At 40.9% G+C, this 17,762-nt stretch overlaps 1 protein-coding gene across 1 annotated transcript in view; it reads left to right on the top strand.

Annotated features, from left to right (window-relative positions):
• LOC122540182 (dynein axonemal heavy chain 8-like) overlaps positions 1 to 17,762 on the top strand; it is a 1,320,893-nt gene that overhangs the window by 771,729 nt on the left and 531,402 nt on the right. Inside the window, exons 39-40 of the mRNA XM_043675532.1 lie at positions 4,497 to 4,599; positions 15,670 to 15,774. Of these exons, the coding sequence (XP_043531467.1) occupies positions 4,497 to 4,599; positions 15,670 to 15,774 (208 nt within the window). The remainder of the gene's footprint in view (positions 1 to 4,496; positions 4,600 to 15,669; positions 15,775 to 17,762) is intronic.

Genomic DNA, 17,762 nt, shown 5'->3' with positions numbered 1-17,762 from the left:
GGAGGCGCTTGGTATGCTTTCCTTTATTGGTCAGAGTATTGAGTACAGGAGTTGAGAGGTCATGTTGGTTAGGCCACTGTTGGAATATTGTGTGCAATTCTGGTCTCTTTCCTATCGGAAAGATTTTGTGAAACTTGAAAGAGTTCAGAAAAGATTTACAAGGATGTTGCCAGGGTTGAAGGATTTGAGCTATAGGGAGAGGCTGAACAAGCTGGGGCTGTTTTACCTGAAGCCTTGAAGGCTGAGGGGTGACCTTATACAGGTTTGCAAAATTATGAAGGACATGGATAGGATAAATAGGCAAAGTCTTTTCCCTGGGGTCGGGGAGTCCAGAACTGGTGGACATGGGTTTCGGGTGAGAGGGGAAAGCTATAAAAGAGACCTAAAGGGCAACTTTTTCACACAGAGAGTGGTACATGACGGAGGATGTGGTGGAGGCTGGTACAATTGCAACATTTAAGAGGCAGTTGGATGGGTATATGAACAGGAAGCGTTTGGAGGGATATGGACCAGGTTCTGGCAGGTGGGACTGGATTGGGTTGGGATATCTGGTCGGCATGGACGGGTCAGACTAAAGGATCTGTTTTCATGCTGTACATCTATATGTCTCTATGACTCTATGACAGAACGTATGGTCAAAATTAGAGTTCTTCATACAAGTGCATAGAGTATAAAGAACAAAGCAAATAAGCCACAGATTCAAATTGGAAGTTATGGTGTGGTGGCAATTACAAAGACATCTTTGCAAGATGATCAGGACTATGAGCTAAACATAGCAGATTGTAAGATTTACAGGAGGAATTGAGAAAACAGTAGAGGGGTGGAAGAACATTACTGTGAAGAAACAGAATCTCTTAAATGGTGATGTAATGATGGGAAAGCACCCAATGAAGACTTTATGGGTGAAACTGAGGAAAGGAACTAAAACTCCAATAAGTATCATGTATAGACCATCTGGTAGCAGCTCAGAAGTGCTAGGTTGTATAGATATTGAAGGAGAAAGTGAGGTCTGCAGATGCTGGAGATCAAAGTTGAAACTTTATTGCTGGAACAGCACAGCAGGTCAGGCAGCATCCAGGGAACAGGAGATTCGACGTTTCGGGCACAGGCCCTTCTTCAGGAATGAAGAAGTCAGATAACTATGTAGCAAAGACAGAGTAGTATTAATGGGGATTCTAATGTTAAAATAGACTGGGAAACACAGATGAGCAGCTGACAGAAAGATTGTAAATTTTTAATGTGTTTGGGATTGGTTCCTGAAGGAATATATCTTTGATGTGACAAGGGAATAAGCAATATTGGATCTAGTAATGAGCAATGAGCTTGATTTAGTTAGTGACCGAGTTGTTCATGAGCATTTGTCAAATAGTGATCATTACATGATCGTGTTTCAAACAGTGTTTGTCACAGAGACAAACAGAGATTGGATACTGGAATTCAGTAAGGCAAACTTTAACAGGATGAAGCAGAGATTGTCCACAATACACTGGAAAGCTTTGTTTGTAGGTAAAACAACCTAAGAATTTTAGAGGGTATTAATAGGGTTAGGGTTAGATATTCAAAGAAACATTTAATGCTATTTTGAAGTAGCTTGTACTCTTGAGAAGGAAAAATTCAACCTCACAAAAATAACAGTCATGGACATCCAAGGAGTTAATTGACAGCATAAAATTAAAAGAAAGGCTTATAAAATACAAAGAACAGTATAGATCTCACAGAAAGGACAAATACAAAGACAAACAAAGATCCACAAAGCTGCTTAAGAGTAATTGAAAGGAAAAGGAAACTTACAAGGGGCATAATAGAGGTTTATAGTTATATAAAGCGAAGATGACTGCTTAGTAGTTCTATTGGATGGTTGGAGGCTGAGAGTGAGAATATTGACAATGACCATGGGGAAATGGAAGACATGCGAAACAATGATTTTGCTTCAATATTCACAACAGAAAAGGAGAATAGCTTGCTGGAAGACTCAAAGAAATTAACAGAGGATCAGGGACACGACCTAAATAGTATTATCTTAAACAAAACACTAAAGATGGGTAAATTTATGGAACTGAAGAGTGGCAGATACCCAGGACCATCCACAGGTGTTAAAGGAGGTAGAAGAGCACATTGCCGATGCCCTATCCATAATCGTTCAGAGTTTGCTGAATTCAGAAGTTGTACGTCTGGACTGGAATTTGCTCATGTCACTCCATTCATTAAGAGGAGTGACAGAAGGAAATCAGGGAGTTATAGACAAGTTAGCCTAACATCTGTGGTGTGGAAATTGTTGGAGTCTATAATCAAAGATAGGATAACTGATCACCTTGTTCAATTTCAACTAATCAGGGAGAATCAAGGGTAAGTCATGCCTGACAAACATCATTGAGTTTTTTGAAGAGTTGACAAAGATGGTGGACAGAGATAAGTCAATGGATATAATTTATATGGATTTCCAGAAGGCTTCTGATAAAGTCCCCCACAAGACAATTTTAGCTAAGGTGGAAGACCACAGAATTGAGGTCAAATTACTGACATGGATAGAATCTTGCTTGAATGGCAGGAAGCAAAAGGTTGGAATAATGGATAAGTAACTCAGATTGGCGGATGTGTCTGATGTTGTTTCACAGTGATCTGTGTTGGGGCTTCAATTATTCACAATATTCATTAATAACTCAGATCATGGCATAAAAAGTCAACTATCCAAATCTGCTGATGACACAAAATTGGACAGCATTGTAGACAGTGTTAATGATGGCCTAAAATTACGACAGGATATTGATAGATTAGATGAATGAGCAAAGGTGTGGTAGATGGATTTTAGTTTAAACAAGTGTGAGGTTTTCCATTTTGGCCCAATAAAGAATAGACCAAGGTCTTTTTTTTTTAGAAAGCACAATGTTAAATATGGTAGCTGTCCATGAAAAAAGTACAGAAAATAGTCAAGAAGGCTAATGAAATGCTAGCCTTCATTTCCAAAGGACTGGAGTATAAGGATGCAGAGATTATGCTGCAGTTATTCAAAGCCCTAGTTATTCTAGAATACTATGAGCATATCTGGGCAGCACACCTTAGGAAGGATGTTTTGGCCCTGGAAGAGTTCAAAGCAGGTTGACCAGGATGATATCTAGATTTCAGGTGTTGGTTATGAGGCCTTTATTTTTTAGCATTTAAAGGGTTAAGGTTTGATCTAATTGAAGTGTTCAGGATATTAACAAGGAAAGACAGGATAGATGATCTATTTCCTCTGGTTGAAGATTCTACAACTAGGGGGCATAGTCTGAGAATTTGGGCCAGGCCATTCAGCGCAGATGTTAGAAAGCACTTCTACATTGTTACAAAGCACTTCTACATCCAAAGAATACTGGATATTTGGAACTCTCTTCCTCAAATGGCGATGCTAATTCAATTGCTAAATTTAAATCGGAGATAGACAAATTTTTATTAAGCGACGGTATCAAGGGATATGGTAGGCAAACGGAGTTAGACCGCAGATCAATCATGATCTTATTGAATGGCAGAGCAGGCTGAAGCAGGGGCTGAATAGCTTACTCCTACATGGTGCAGGATCGGGAACTGGAAATGATCCAATCCAATCACTGGATTCTAGATCCCAGACTAAAAATCCAGCCCATTAGTCAGTCAACAGATTAAGAGGTTTTTGGAAACTAAGGAAATAAAGGGATATTGTGATATTGCACGAAGATGCAGCTGAGGCAACAGTTATGATGATGCTATTGTTATAGTTAGAGCAGTTTTGTTGGAACTGATGACCTCTTGCTGCTGATTGATACTTATTTAGGAATATACGCCTGAGGTCAGAATTCCAATTTCCTATTCAAATCTGACAAAAAATTACTCATTTTTCTTTGGTGTGCCTTTGTGAGCAAATTTCTGGGCCAGGAACATTCCCAGCCAAAGGAGAGTAGATAATTATAGGAATCTACACAGCCAGTACCACAGAGGATCTATGCTGACACCAATATCCCTATCTCTCAACAGGAAGTGCTGTATTCTGTTGTTTAAAGGTCCTTAAACTATTCTAACAGTTATTGAGAGGACGTAGTGTGGAGTCTACATCATCTACATTTCCACATGGTTCTGACATGCAAGTTCTGTCTAAACTACCTTAACAACTAAATTTTAATTGGAATATTTGTGCTATAATCAAAACCAGCACACAAATGCAATGACTATGGCCTAGTTGATATCTGAAATTACAAGAGGAGATGACTCACCATAATCAGGTTCACAGGGCATAGAAACAATGACAGTTTTGGCACAGAAAGAGATCTCACAATAACATTAAATACTGTGGAGCATAAATATAATACTTAAATTCTGTCAGAGTTTACAACTTAGTTTATCTATCATTTCTGCTTCAGTATTAATATCTACACTGGAGATTTTCTGTTAATTACAATCATCAAAATCAAAATGCATAGGAAAATTAGAATTATAAATTGTTTTAAGGTATTGCTTACAGGTTTAAAAATTTACATTTTTTGCAGTTATTTGGAAAAGAAGAGATTGTTATTTCCTCGATTCTTCTTTGTTTCTGATCCAGCTTTGCTGGAAATCCTGGGACAAGCTAGTGATTCACACACCATCCAGGTTTGCTTGAGTATTTTTAATAATGTTTTTAAAAAAATGAAATAATGTAAATTGACACAGTTATTGCTTGTAATCTTTGCAGCTCTTTTTGTGATGGCCGAGGAAATATTCAGCCAGAGAAATTTAAGAGCTATCAAACATCAAATATACAGTGCTGTACCTAGTTACAAAATCAGAGAATGACACAACATGCAAGAAGGCCATGAGGGCTAATCTCCTTGTGCTCTTGGGCAGAATTGTCCAATTTTTACTTGTGCATTTATTTGACATGAACATTTCTGGCAAGGCCAAAAATTACTGTCCATCCCCATATGCCCATCAGGATGTGGTGGTATGGCCTATTGAATTAGGAACATAATTCATTAATCTAGTCTCCTACTGTATTCTGGGGAGGCAAATACCACAGACAAAAAAGTAAAGACCCCATGGTCCCAGCAGATTAATTAAGTTCAGTTGATTGAATGGCTAGTTTGCAATGCAGAGTTACGCCAACAGCATGGGTTCAATTCTCGTGTAGGCTGAGATCAATAAAGGTCCCAGTTCCTCAACCCTTACCTAAAGCATGGTGACCATCAGGCTAAACTCACCATTAGTCATCTCTTTCTCTTTATGATGAGAGAGTAGCTCCATGGAATTGAATTTATTGTCACGTGTACTGAGGCACAATGAAAAGCTTTGTCTTGTGAGCAATTTAGGCAGATCACATAATTAAATAGCATAGATAAGTAAAGAATAGATAACCAGCGGCAAAACAAAAATACAGGTACAGGCAAATGTTAAGAGTTTCTGAGTCCATTCAGTATTCTAACAACAGCAGGGTAGAAACTGTTTCAAAACCGGCTAATGTATTTGTTCAGGCTTCTGTATCTTCTCCCCGATGGTAGAGGTTATAGAAAAACATTGCCAGGGTGGGATGGATCTTTGAGAATGCTGGCGGCCTTTCCTTGACAACAGGACTGGTAGATGGATTCTATCGATGAGAGGTTGGCCTTTGTGACTGTCTGGGTTGAGTTCAGTACTCTCTGTAACCGTCTCTAATCTTGAATAGTAAGTTGGCATACATCCAGACAGAATGCTCTCGATGACGCACCTATAAAAGTTTGCAAGGGTATTCGCCGTCATGCCAAATTTTCTCAGCTGCCTGCGGAAGAAGAGACGTTGTTGGGCCTTTGTAACCAGTGCGTCCACATGAAGAGTCCAAGAAAGCTTGTTGTTGATTACCACTCCCAGGAGCTTGACACTGTCCACTCGTTCCACCTCTGTGCTGTTAATCTGCAGGGGGACATGAGTAACATCCCTCCAAAAGTTAATAATGAGTTCCTTCATTTTGCGGGCATTGAGAGCTCGGTTGTTCTCAGTGCACCATTTTTCCAGGTCTTCCAACTCCTGTCTATAGTCTGTTTTGTCACTATCTGAGATTCGACCGACTACGGTGGTGTCATCAACGAACTTGTAAATGGCATTAGTCTGGCATTTAGCAACGCAGGCATGGGTATACAGTGAGTACAGTTGGGGGCTGAGTATGCACCCCTGGTGGGGGGGGCTTCAATGTTAAGTGTTAGTGAGGATGAAATATTGTCCCCAATCTTCAGTGATTGTGGCCTATGGGTCAGGAAACTGAGCATCTAAGAGGTTACATTTTTCAGCAAATCCTAGAAAATGAGACAAGATTCTCATGAATGAAGAGCAAGAGGCCTATTAACATGGATTATTGCTCACTGTCACACTCATCTTACCTCATTAATATTCAGGATCTCACTCTCCCTTCTGCCAGATAGAAGCTTGATGCCAAGGATTCATGATATGCCTGATGACTGCAGCTTGCTGTTTGTTTCTCCAGGTCTCTACCTTGAACAGATGCCAACATCTTAGGACTTGCTGCATGGGCAGTGGCAACATGCATCTGATTATTCACTGATGTCGGTATTGTACATATACCATCCTCACAATATAGCCATGGCTTATCTCTGATCTGTTTACAATACAAATCTGCATTTCAGTGCTGCTCTTCATAGAGCACAAGCACCTCCCATTACAAATGCTGCTGCAAGGTATGACTTAAATAGACAATACCGAGGTGCAGAGCGATCTGGATGTTCTAATCCACAAGTCATGGAAACTTAGCATGCAGTTACAGAAAGGTGATTAAGAAAGCTAATAGAATGTTATTCTTCAGATTCAATGTTCAAGTAAAAGAGCTTGAAAGGTGGCAAAATGGTGTCCTGCCTTCTTGTCAGTCTGGGTACATTGTTCTAACGACCTCAGTCAGGATCATGGATCATGAAGAGGCCAAACAAAAACACACAGGAGGAAAGATCCTTGGATTCTTTTTCTTAAATGTGCAACCTGTGTATATTAAAACATTGAAACCACTAACAAAAAAGAATGCTATCCTTTATTTTGAGAGGAATTGAGCATAAAAGAAAGAACGCTATGTTTCAGCCTTAGATGACATTTGTGAGACCACATCTCAAATATGATTACAAATATCTCAAACTTTGGTTACTTATTTAAGGAAGGGTGTAAATGTATTGCAGGTGGTTCAGAGGAGGTTTAATACATTGATACCTGGAATTAGTGGGTTGCCTAATGAGGATTAAGTGGGCTGTTTGGCTTGTTTTGACTTCAGTTTAGAAGGGCAAGGTGCGATTTGATTGAAGTTTATAAGATTCTAAATGGTCTTGACAAGGTGAACATGGACAGGATGTTTCCTGTCATCACCAGCAGTCCTAACAGGGATCAGTAGCTCCAGAGAGAGGGGGAAGGTGGATCAGAATCTGAGAACATTGGACTGGAATGCTACAATAATGGATCAGAATCTGAGAAACATAGACTGGAAAGTTCCAATAATAGAAAGGAGTTTATAAAAATTAGGGCGGCCCGGTGGCACAGTGGTTAGCACTGCTGCCTCACAGCACCAGAGATCCAGGTTCAATTCCTGCCTTGGGCAACTGTCTGTGTGGAGTTTGCACATTCTCCCCGTGTCTGCGTGGGTTTCCTTCGGGTGCTCCGGTTTCCTCCCACAGTCCAAAGATGTGCAGGTTAGGTGAATTGGCCATGCTAAATTGCTCATAGTGTTAGTTAAGGGGTAAATGTAGGGGAATGGGTTTGGGGGGGTTGCTCTTCGGAAGGTCAGTGTGGACTTGCTGGGCCGAAGGGCCTGTTTCCACACTGTAAGTCATCTAATCTAATCTCTTGTGGATCAGTCCATAACTGTGGACTATGTTTCAAAATTAAAAGTTGACCTTTGAGGTCAGAGATGAGGGCTTTTTTTTCTGTTAGTGGTTTTTGAAACTTTGGAATCTGTCTCAGCAGGCCTGAAGAGCCAAATAACCTATTTCTGCTGCTAACTCAGATGTTCATAATGACCTGAACAGTTGTGGCAAACTAGGTAACCTGGTACCAGCATGCCAGTCGTTAAGACCTTCATATTTGAAGCTTACCACAATATAGAAATGAAATGCATGCTTCAGTCCATTTACTTCTTAAGGTCTGCATATTTGTTTCTCGTATTAAAGTAGATAATCTCACTTTTCTTTTTCAAATAATACTCCATCTGCCGTGATCTTGCCCATTCACTAGGTCTGTCTAATTTCTCTTGAAGCCACTTTATATTTTCCGTGCAATGCACATTCCCACATCGCTTTGTACTTTCCTTATTGTCTGCTTCAGATGTGTTATTACAGACTGTGGAGCAGGTGGGATTGAACCCAGGCCTCCTATCCCAGACATAGGGAAACTACTCTGACACAACAGCTTAGCTTAGCCTTGTATCATCTACAAATTTGAAAATATTGCAGTTGATCCCCACCTGAAATCATTAAGATATATACTGTAGCAGGGCTCAATAACTCATTCTTGTTCCTTATAGGAAGGATGTGGAGGCACTGGAACGGGTGCAGAGGAGGTTTACCAGGATGTTGCCTGGTATGGTAGAAAGATCGTATGAGGAAAGGCTGAGGCACTTGGGGTTGTTTTCATTGGAGAAAAGAAGGTTTAGGGGTGACTTGATAGAGGTGTACAAGATGATTAGGGGTTTAGATAGGGTCGACAGTGAGAACCTTTTTCCACGTATGGAGTCAGCTATTACAAGGGGGCATAGCTTTAAATTAAGGGGGGGTAGGTATAGGACAGATGTTAGGGGTAGGTTCTTTACTCAGCGAGTCGTGAGTTCATGGAATGCCCTGCCAGTAGCAGTGGTGGACTCTCCCTCATTATGGGCATTTAAGTGGGCATTGGATAGGCATATGGAGGATAGTGGGCGAGTGTAGGTTAGGTGGGCTTGGATCGGCGCAACATCGAGGGCCGAAGGGCCTGTACTGCGCTGTATTCTTCTATGTTCTATCTTCTATGTTCTCACCCACATCACAGATTGCCCAAGTGAGAATCACCCATTTATTTCTATCAAAATCCTAGGATTACTGTTGACAAAAAAAGTGAACTGGATTAACTATATAAATACAGTGACTACAAGTGCTGGTCAGAGGCTCAGAATAATGTAATAAGTTCCAAAGCCCTCAAAGCCCCTGTTCACCATCTACAAAGCCCTCAAAGCCCCTGTTCACCATCTACTAGGCACAAATCAAGAGCTTGGATGAGTGCAGTTCCAACAACATTCAAGAAAATTAGCACCATTGAGGATAAAGCAAGCCTCTCGATAGGCATTGCATCCAAAACCATTCAGTCCACCAGCTCTTTTGCAGCAGTGTGTATCATTGATGTAAGTTTGTTCGCTGAGCTGGATGGTTTGTTTTCAGATGTTTCATCACTATACTAGGCAACATCATCAGTGAGCTTCTGGCGAAGCACTGGTGGTGTAGCCCACTTTTTATTTATGTGTTTAGGTTTCCTTGGGTTGGTGACGCCATTTCCTGTGGTGATGTCATTTCACCACAGGAAATGTGCACGTCTAAGACGTGCTAGGACAAGCCAGAGACATGCGTGAAAATTTCTAGAAGCATGTCATTCCAACCAGAACTCTATCAACAATACATTGAATTGGATCCTATTTACCACCCCCTGAGAAAAAGAACAGGAAATGACATCACTACAGGAAATGGTGTCACCAACTCAAGGAAACCTAAACACATAAATTAAAAAGCAGGCCATACCAACAGTGCTTCACCGGAGGCTCACTGATGACATTACCTAGTATGGTGACAAAATGTCTGAAAACAAACTTTCCAGCTCAGCAAGCAAACATACATCCAGAACTCGAACCTGAGCTTCAAATCTTCTCAAAACTCACTAGTGTGTATCATGTACAGGATGCATGTTAAAATTCACCAATGCTCTCTGGATAACACCTTCCAAACCTATGACCAGTAACTTTTAGAAGGACAAGGACAGGAGATATATGGGAATAGCACCACTTGCAGGTTCCTCTCCAAGCCCCACATCATAGGATTTAGCAACAAATCACCTTTCCTTCCACATCTGTGGGTAAAAATCCTGCAACTCCTTTCCTAAAGACATTGTGGGCCTGCCTATAACAAATGGACTATAGTGGTTCAAGAAGATTGCTCACCAACATCTTCTCAAAGGCAACTAGGGATGACCAATGAATGATGGCTCAGACAATGATGCCACATAGAAAAATGCTTTGTTTTTTGCCATTAAGTCATCTTTATTCCATATCAATACATTACCTCATAGGTGATGTGCTTTAATCTTGCTAGCCATACACGACTGAGGAACCTTATAAAAAGCATTCTGAAAATCCGTATATACTAAGTCCAATGTCTCCCCTTTCAACAACTATGTTAGGAAAGTCCTCAAAACACTCCAACCAGTTAATCATACAATGATTGCCTACTTTTAAATCCATGCTGACTAGACCCACTCAGAATGCAAGAGTATCCAAGAGTGCATTTCTCATTTCCTTTATGGTAAATTCTATCATTTTCCTTCTACTGATGTATGACTAACAGATCTGTTATTCCCCATTTTCCCTCTCACCTCCTTCTTAGATAGTGTGTTGACAGTGGCTAGCTTTCTATCTGCAGGAATCATTCTGAAATCTATGGAATTTTAGAAGATGATCTCCAATTGATCTGTTATCTCTATAGCCATTCTCTTCAATAGTTTTGGGTATAGTGCTATGAAGTTGAAGGTGTGGAGTGTACCTTTAAAAGAGAGTGAATGCTTTTCTGCAGTGAAAGCTTAGAAGAGCATCTCAGAATGTACTGGAAAATTGAAAATACGTAACATTTGGCTGTGAAATGGATACGTGAGTTGGTTGCTGTTTAGACAACAATTCACATTTAACCAATCAGTTTAAATTATGCCCCAGGATACTAAAACCCAATTGAGTTTGAATTTATTGTTTTGCCAACATTGAACCAATGAGATGATCTTATGTTGGAGATATAAAAATGCATACATTTTGAAAATCAGAGAGCAACTGCCATTGAGACAGACCCAAGAAATTAGGAAACACTCTTTATCAAAGGTACCTTTTCATATGAAACATATTTGCTGCAAAAAGAAATAAGATGACCCAGGCAGATCTACAGCCAGAAGAAGAAGGACACCGAAGATGACAGCTGCTGTACGGTTTTGAAATTAAGTTGATGTAGTTTTAATAACTGTTTTGTTGGAACTGTGGATTGTTATAAGGTTGGATGCAGATAATAAGCAGTTAAGTGAAAGGGGAGCTTAGAGTCGTGAATAATTGTTGTTTAATGTTCACTTTTATAGCTTAAAAAAATTGATATTATTCCGTTTAATCCTGGATTTTGGGGACTTGTCTGTCACTCAAATTTAACAGATTATGAGGCGAGGTGAGCTTTTCTGCGTGTTTAGTTTAATTAAGAGAAGAGCTCATCGCCGTGTCGTAACAGTGGAATGTCAGGTCCTGGGGACTTATCAACTTTCAGCTCCATTACTTTCTTCAGAACAGCCTACTTCGAATACTATTTTCTTCGACTCCTTATTCGCCCTGATTACTTGGATCTCGAGTGATTCCTAACACAGTAAAAGGCCATTAATTGACTTTCGTAGCTAAGAGAGGTTGTGATTGTTTTCCCTTTTTAAGTGCATGTTGTGAAAGTTGGCAGAGTTCTGAATGCAGCCTTTGTCACTTTGTGAATAGTCACATGCTATGATCATGTAAGACAGAGGTAGGAAAAATTCCTTCACTCAGAGTATTATGCATCTTTGACGTTCTCTATCTCGGGGATTATGGTTGCTTAGTTGATAAGTGTGCTCATTACTGAACTGAAATTGATAGAATTGATGCAAAAGCTCTGACATAACTTTAGTGAATTGCAGAAAAATATAACATGCTCTAGTTCCTAATTCTTATGATAGGAAATCTGAATGTGTTCTGATATTTAATTAATTAGATTCAATTACCTGAAAAGACACAGAGAAAATGGTACAGTATCCATCAACTTGTAAAATGATTTCAACCTATAATTGTGCAAAGTAAAACCACATGATGTGTAAAATGGGAGGGGGGGGGGGCACTACCTGCTGATGTCAGTTTCCCATTGAGTGGATTAAGTTAAAATTACCCTTGATAGATTTCAATGAATAAAGATCTTATATTCATCAAGATGATGTCAGGAAGCAAACAAAAACTAAAAGAACTGCAGTAGTTGGAAATCAGAAACAAAAGCAGAAATTGCTGGAAAAGCTCAACAGCTCTGGCAGCATCTGTGGAGAGAAATCAGAGTTTATGTTTTGGGTCAAGTGATCTTTCCTCATAACTGATGGCAGCTAGGAAAATATTTGTTGCAAAATGCAAAAGATGGGGAATGGAGAGGGGATAAGGAGTAAATGATAGGTGGAGATTGAGCTCAAAGAAAGAGAAGAACAGTTGGACAGGCAAAGCAGAAGATAACAATCAGGCTAAGAGGGCAAATAGCTGTTCATAGGAACTGTTAGTGACTAACAATTGCTTGTGTGTAACAGCAGATTATGTGATAACAAGGCTTAGTGTGTGGGGTTGGGGTAATGACACAGGAGAGCTCAAGCCCGAAAATTGTTGAACTCAATATTGAGTCCAGTCAGGGAACAGGATGTGTTGAAGTGGCAGACAACTGGAAGCTCAGGGTCTTTTTGCAGACAGAATGTAGGTGTGTGGCAAAGCAGTCACAAAGTCTACATTTTGTTTCACCAATGTAGAGGAGACCACATTGTGAGCAGTGAATGCAGTAAAATATATTGAGTGAAATGCGGATAAAGAGCTGCTTCACCTGAAAAGTGTGTTTGGGCCCTTGGATACTGAGGTAAACAGAAAGGTATTATACTTTCTGAGATTGCAGGGGTAGGTTCCGTGGTGCTGTGGGGGAGTGTTAAGAGTGAAGGAAGAGTGGTTCATGGTGTCTTGGAGGGAATGGTCCCTGCAGAAGGTGGACAAGGCAGGAGAGGGGAATAAATCTGGTGGTGACATCCCACTGGAGGTAGCAGAAATGGCGGCTAATGACCATCTGGATGTGGATGCTGGTAGGATGATAGGTAAGGACAAGGGGGATCCTACTGCTGTTGAGGGAGGGAAGAGAGGGATTGTTGGCTGAAGTGCAGGAGATAGGTTGAACCCAATTGAGGGCCTTGTCAATGATGGTGCTGGTTGAGGATAAAAGTGGAGACTTTGGAGGCTCCCTTGTCAAAGCTGGCCTCATCAGAACAGATGCAACAGAAATGGAGGAACTGGGAGAATGGAATAGCGTCTTTACAAGAAGCAGGGTGTGAGGAAGTAGAGTCAAGGCATGGGAGTTGGTGGGTTTGAAATGGATATTGGTGGCCAGCCTATCTCCAGAAATGGAAATAGAGATGTTGAGCAAGGGAGGAGTCAAAGATTGACCAGGTGAAAGTGAGTGCGGGGTGGAAATTGGAAGTGAAATCGATAAACATTTCCAATTCCAGACGAGAGAGGAAAGCAACACTGATGACGTCATCTCTGTACCTGATTGAGGTAAACAAGATAATGAGAGGAATAGATAGAGTCAATAGCCAGAGACTTTTCCCCAAGGCAGGATTATCGGGTATGAGGGGGTCATAGTTTTAAGATATTATGGGAAAGGTATAGAGGAGATGTCGGGGTAGGGTCTTTACGCAGAGAGTTGTGAATGCATGGACTGCGTTGCCAACAGTGGTGGTGGAAGCAGAGTCATTAGGGACATTTAAGCAACTGCTGGACAGGCACATGGATAGCAGTGAGTTGAGGGATGCGTAGGTTAAGTTATTATATTTTACATAAGGATTAAACCTAGGCACAACATCATGGGCCAAAGGGTCTGTTCTGTGCTGTACTTTTCTATGTTCTATGTTCTACTGAAGAAAGAGTTGTGGGTGGGGGCTTAAATACAACTGGAGCAAGGAATGTTCCATGTACTCCACAAAGAGACAGGCACAACTGGGGACCATGCGGGTATCCATGGCCACCCCTCTGACTTGAAGAAAGTTAGAGGAGTTAAAAGAAAAGTTGTTCATCATGAGGATGAGCTCGGCCAGGCAATGGAGGGTGGTGGTATGGGACAGTTCAGGCCTGTTTTCTAGGAAGAAGTGGAGAGTCCTGAGACCATCCTAATGGGAGATGAATGTGTAAAAGGATTACACGCCCATAGTAAACAGGCTGGAGTCTGCAAACTTGAAATTCTGAAACTGATGTAAAGAGTCAGAAGAATTCCAAATGTAAGTAGGCAGGGGCTAGGCAAGGGGAGAAAAAAACTGGGTTGAAATAGGAAGCAATGAGGTGTTTGGGGCATGAGCAGGCAGCAACAATGGGGCTGTCCAGGCAGTCATGCTTGTGGATTTTGGAAAGGAGGCAGAAATGAGCTGTTTGAGGTCAGGAGACCATCAGCTTGGAGGCAGTGAGTGTGGAGATCACCAGATAAAATGAGGTTAGTTACCATTGTGGACGGGGTAACATGATGTGCCATGGTAGGGTCATGGTTCAGGGAGAGGTAAGGGGAGATATCTGAGAGTTGGTGCTTGGCCTTTACAATGTAAAGGTCAGTCGACCAGACAAAACAGTACCGCACTTATAAGCAGACTTAATTACAAAATTAGGGTTAGATCTGAGAGCATGGAATTTAATCCGTTCCTGGAGGAATAAGTTGGAATAGGGGGAGGGGCTACCCAAGTCACGTCGGTACTTCTGAATGAACAGGTCAAATACAGGTAAAAGACCAGAGTGAGGGATCCATGTGGATGGAGAGTGTTGTAGGTGGGCGAAGCGATCTATTGGAAAGGGAGAGGATTCTTGTCCAAAGAAATGGGCACAGAGGTGAAGGCAATGGAAGAGGAGTTCAATTTCATGTTGTGCCCAAACTTCATTAAGGTGGGGACGAGGATGGCACAGTGGCTCAGTAGTTAGCCCTGCTGCCTCGCAGCACCAGGGACCTGGGTTTGATTCAGGCCTTGGGCAACTGTCTGCACATTCTCCTCACGTCTGCGTGGGTTTTCTCCCACAGTCCAAAGATGTGCAGCTTAAGTGAATTGGCCAACCTACGTTGCCCATAATGTTCAGGGATGTATAGGTTAGGTGCATTAGTCAGGGAATAACGTAGGGCAATAGGTCTGGCTTACTCTTCGGAGGGTTGGTGTGGACTTGTTGGGCCAAAAGGCCTGCTTCTACACCGTAGGGATTCTATGATTCAGAGGGAGAAAACTGAGACCTCTGCTGTGTAAAGAACATTGAAACTTATTTTGAAAAAAAGTTAAATTTTGTTTTGGATAGCTGAGCAAAGACCCACCTTGCATTGTTTCAACCACTTACATATTTTCTTTGCAGAAATGTTGCATCATATGTAATCTCAGTCTTTTCAGTTCAGCTTTCATGTCAGGAAACTATTGTTATAGGAAGAGTTTTGACATACTGGATTGTTTTATTTGGAAGTGATCATGAAAACTTAAAAGAAAGTCAACCCTAGTGTACTGAATATTCCCATTGTGTGAACCATCTTTGGCTGTATCTTAAAATGACATCCTCTGATTCTGCAACTCTTTAAACTTAGCTTCAGTGCAGAATTCTAGATATACACAATGCGATTCATTCAAAATTGCTCCAAATTTATGATTAAGTTTCATATTATCTAAATTTTATACTTTTTTTTAATACAGGCCCACTTAGCAGGAATATTTGATAATGTAAATGAGGCAGTTTTCCACCCAAAGGAGTACGATACCATTCTGGCTGTCACTTCAAGAGAAGGAGAAAAAATTCACGTAATTATATATTGCAATTAGATAGTATAATTGATGCAATTTAAAATACATTTATAAGTGTTTAATCCATACTATTCTGTGAACTATTGGCTTTGGCTACAGTTAAGTATTGTAGTATGTCATGTTACATAGATTTTAAGTCGAGAGTGTGATGCTGGAAAAGAAGAGCAGGTCAAGCAGTATCCAAACAGCAGCAGAATTGACATTTTGGGCATAAGCCCTTCATCAGCATTTGATGATGATGCCCTTTGATTCCTGATGAAGGGCTTATGCCCAAAATGTCTATTCTCCTGCTCTTTGGATGTTGCCGACATGCTGTGCTTTTCCAACACCACACTTTTGACTTTGATCTCCAGCATCTGCAGTCTTCACTTTCTCCTGTACAGATTTTAACCCAACAGTGATGAAGAATGATGCAGATCCAACTAAACCCAAGAGCTTTGATACCATCCATGGCCATGTAAGTTTGATTGTCACTGAATCCACCAAACCTCCTTCTGAACTCATGACATGGGAACATCAATAAGTCCATTTGCTGTTGCTGGGTTAATATCCTGGAACTCCCCAGTGTAGTGGGTTAATTGGACAGCTTAGAACCACCTTCTCAGAACATTAAGCATGTGCAATGTTACAATCCCCACAGAACATTTGTTCAAGTATGATCGACATGAGATGAACAGAAAGAAAACCACTGGACAAGAATTCACTTTGTAAAACTGCTCTGTAACAAACTAAAATCAACATAGCTCAAATATTAATGAAAAGGTAAATTTTGGTTTGAATAGTCGATAAAAAAAAAGGTCCACCTTGAATAGTTACAACCATTTACATTATTTCTTCGCAGAAATGTTACATCATGTGAAATCTCAGTCTTTCCAATTCAGCTTTCAAATTATAGGATCTTGTATTTGCCATCCAATCATTTCAACTGCTAAGTCACATTCAACAGCAGCCAGATTCCACCTGAAATTCCCAGATACAGATATCAACAATTATGTGATCATCAATGAACTCTTGTTGGTGCTAGTTTAAGAGTTTTCACTTTTTTAAAACCATTTCTAAACCATTCCATTCAGGTTTCAACTCCTTTGAGAGTGGAGGTCATTTTCTTGCCTAAACCATATGTTTATTATTCAAATCTCTGGAACTGAAGAAAGAATTTCAGCTAATGAACCAGTCAAATTGCTGTGAAGCACAATTGAATTCAACCATCTATTTAAATGTTTTACTTTCATTTTTTTTCTTTCTAAATTTATTTTAATTATTTGAGGTGTGGCCATTGATGAAATTCAGATACATGTAGAAGCTGGAATTAAAAGCTTGCCTCATGATGCATAGGGTCTTTCAAATTCATTAGCTGCTGTTTTAGTGTGTTGGTGGGTTTGTGGGCCACAAACCCACCAACACACTAAAACAGCAGCTAACGAACTTGAAAGACCTTACACAGACAACAAGCAAAACTAATATCATTTACAAAATACCATGCAAGGACTGTAACAAATACTACACTGAACAAACAGGCAGAAAACTAGCCAGCAGGATCCATGAACATCAACTAGCCACAAAATGACATGACCCACTCTCACTAGTATACTTACACACAGATAAGGAAGGACACCACTTCGATTGGGACACCACATCCATCGTAGGACAGATTCCTCCCTCCCCTTCCTCGACCTTTCTATTTCTATCTCAGGCGACCGAATCAACACGGACATCTACTACAAACCGACCGACTCCCACAGCTATCTGGACTACACCTCCTCCCATCCTGCCCCCTGTAAAAACGCCATCCCATTCTCCCAATTCCTTCGACTCCGCCGCATCTGCTCCCAGGAGGACCAGTTCCAAAAAATCACATCCCAGATGGCCTCCTTCTTCAAGGACCGCAATTTCACCCCCGACGTGGTCGACGATGCCCTCCACAGCATCTCTTCCACTTCCCGCTCCTCCGCCCTTGAGCACCGCCCCTCCAACCGCCACCAGGA

Source organism: Chiloscyllium plagiosum, chromosome 3, assembly GCF_004010195.1.
Source record: "Chiloscyllium plagiosum isolate BGI_BamShark_2017 chromosome 3, ASM401019v2, whole genome shotgun sequence".
In the NCBI taxonomy this organism is placed as follows: domain Eukaryota; kingdom Metazoa; phylum Chordata; class Chondrichthyes; order Orectolobiformes; family Hemiscylliidae; genus Chiloscyllium; species Chiloscyllium plagiosum.
This window is presented reverse-complemented; position numbering and strand designations above follow the sequence as displayed.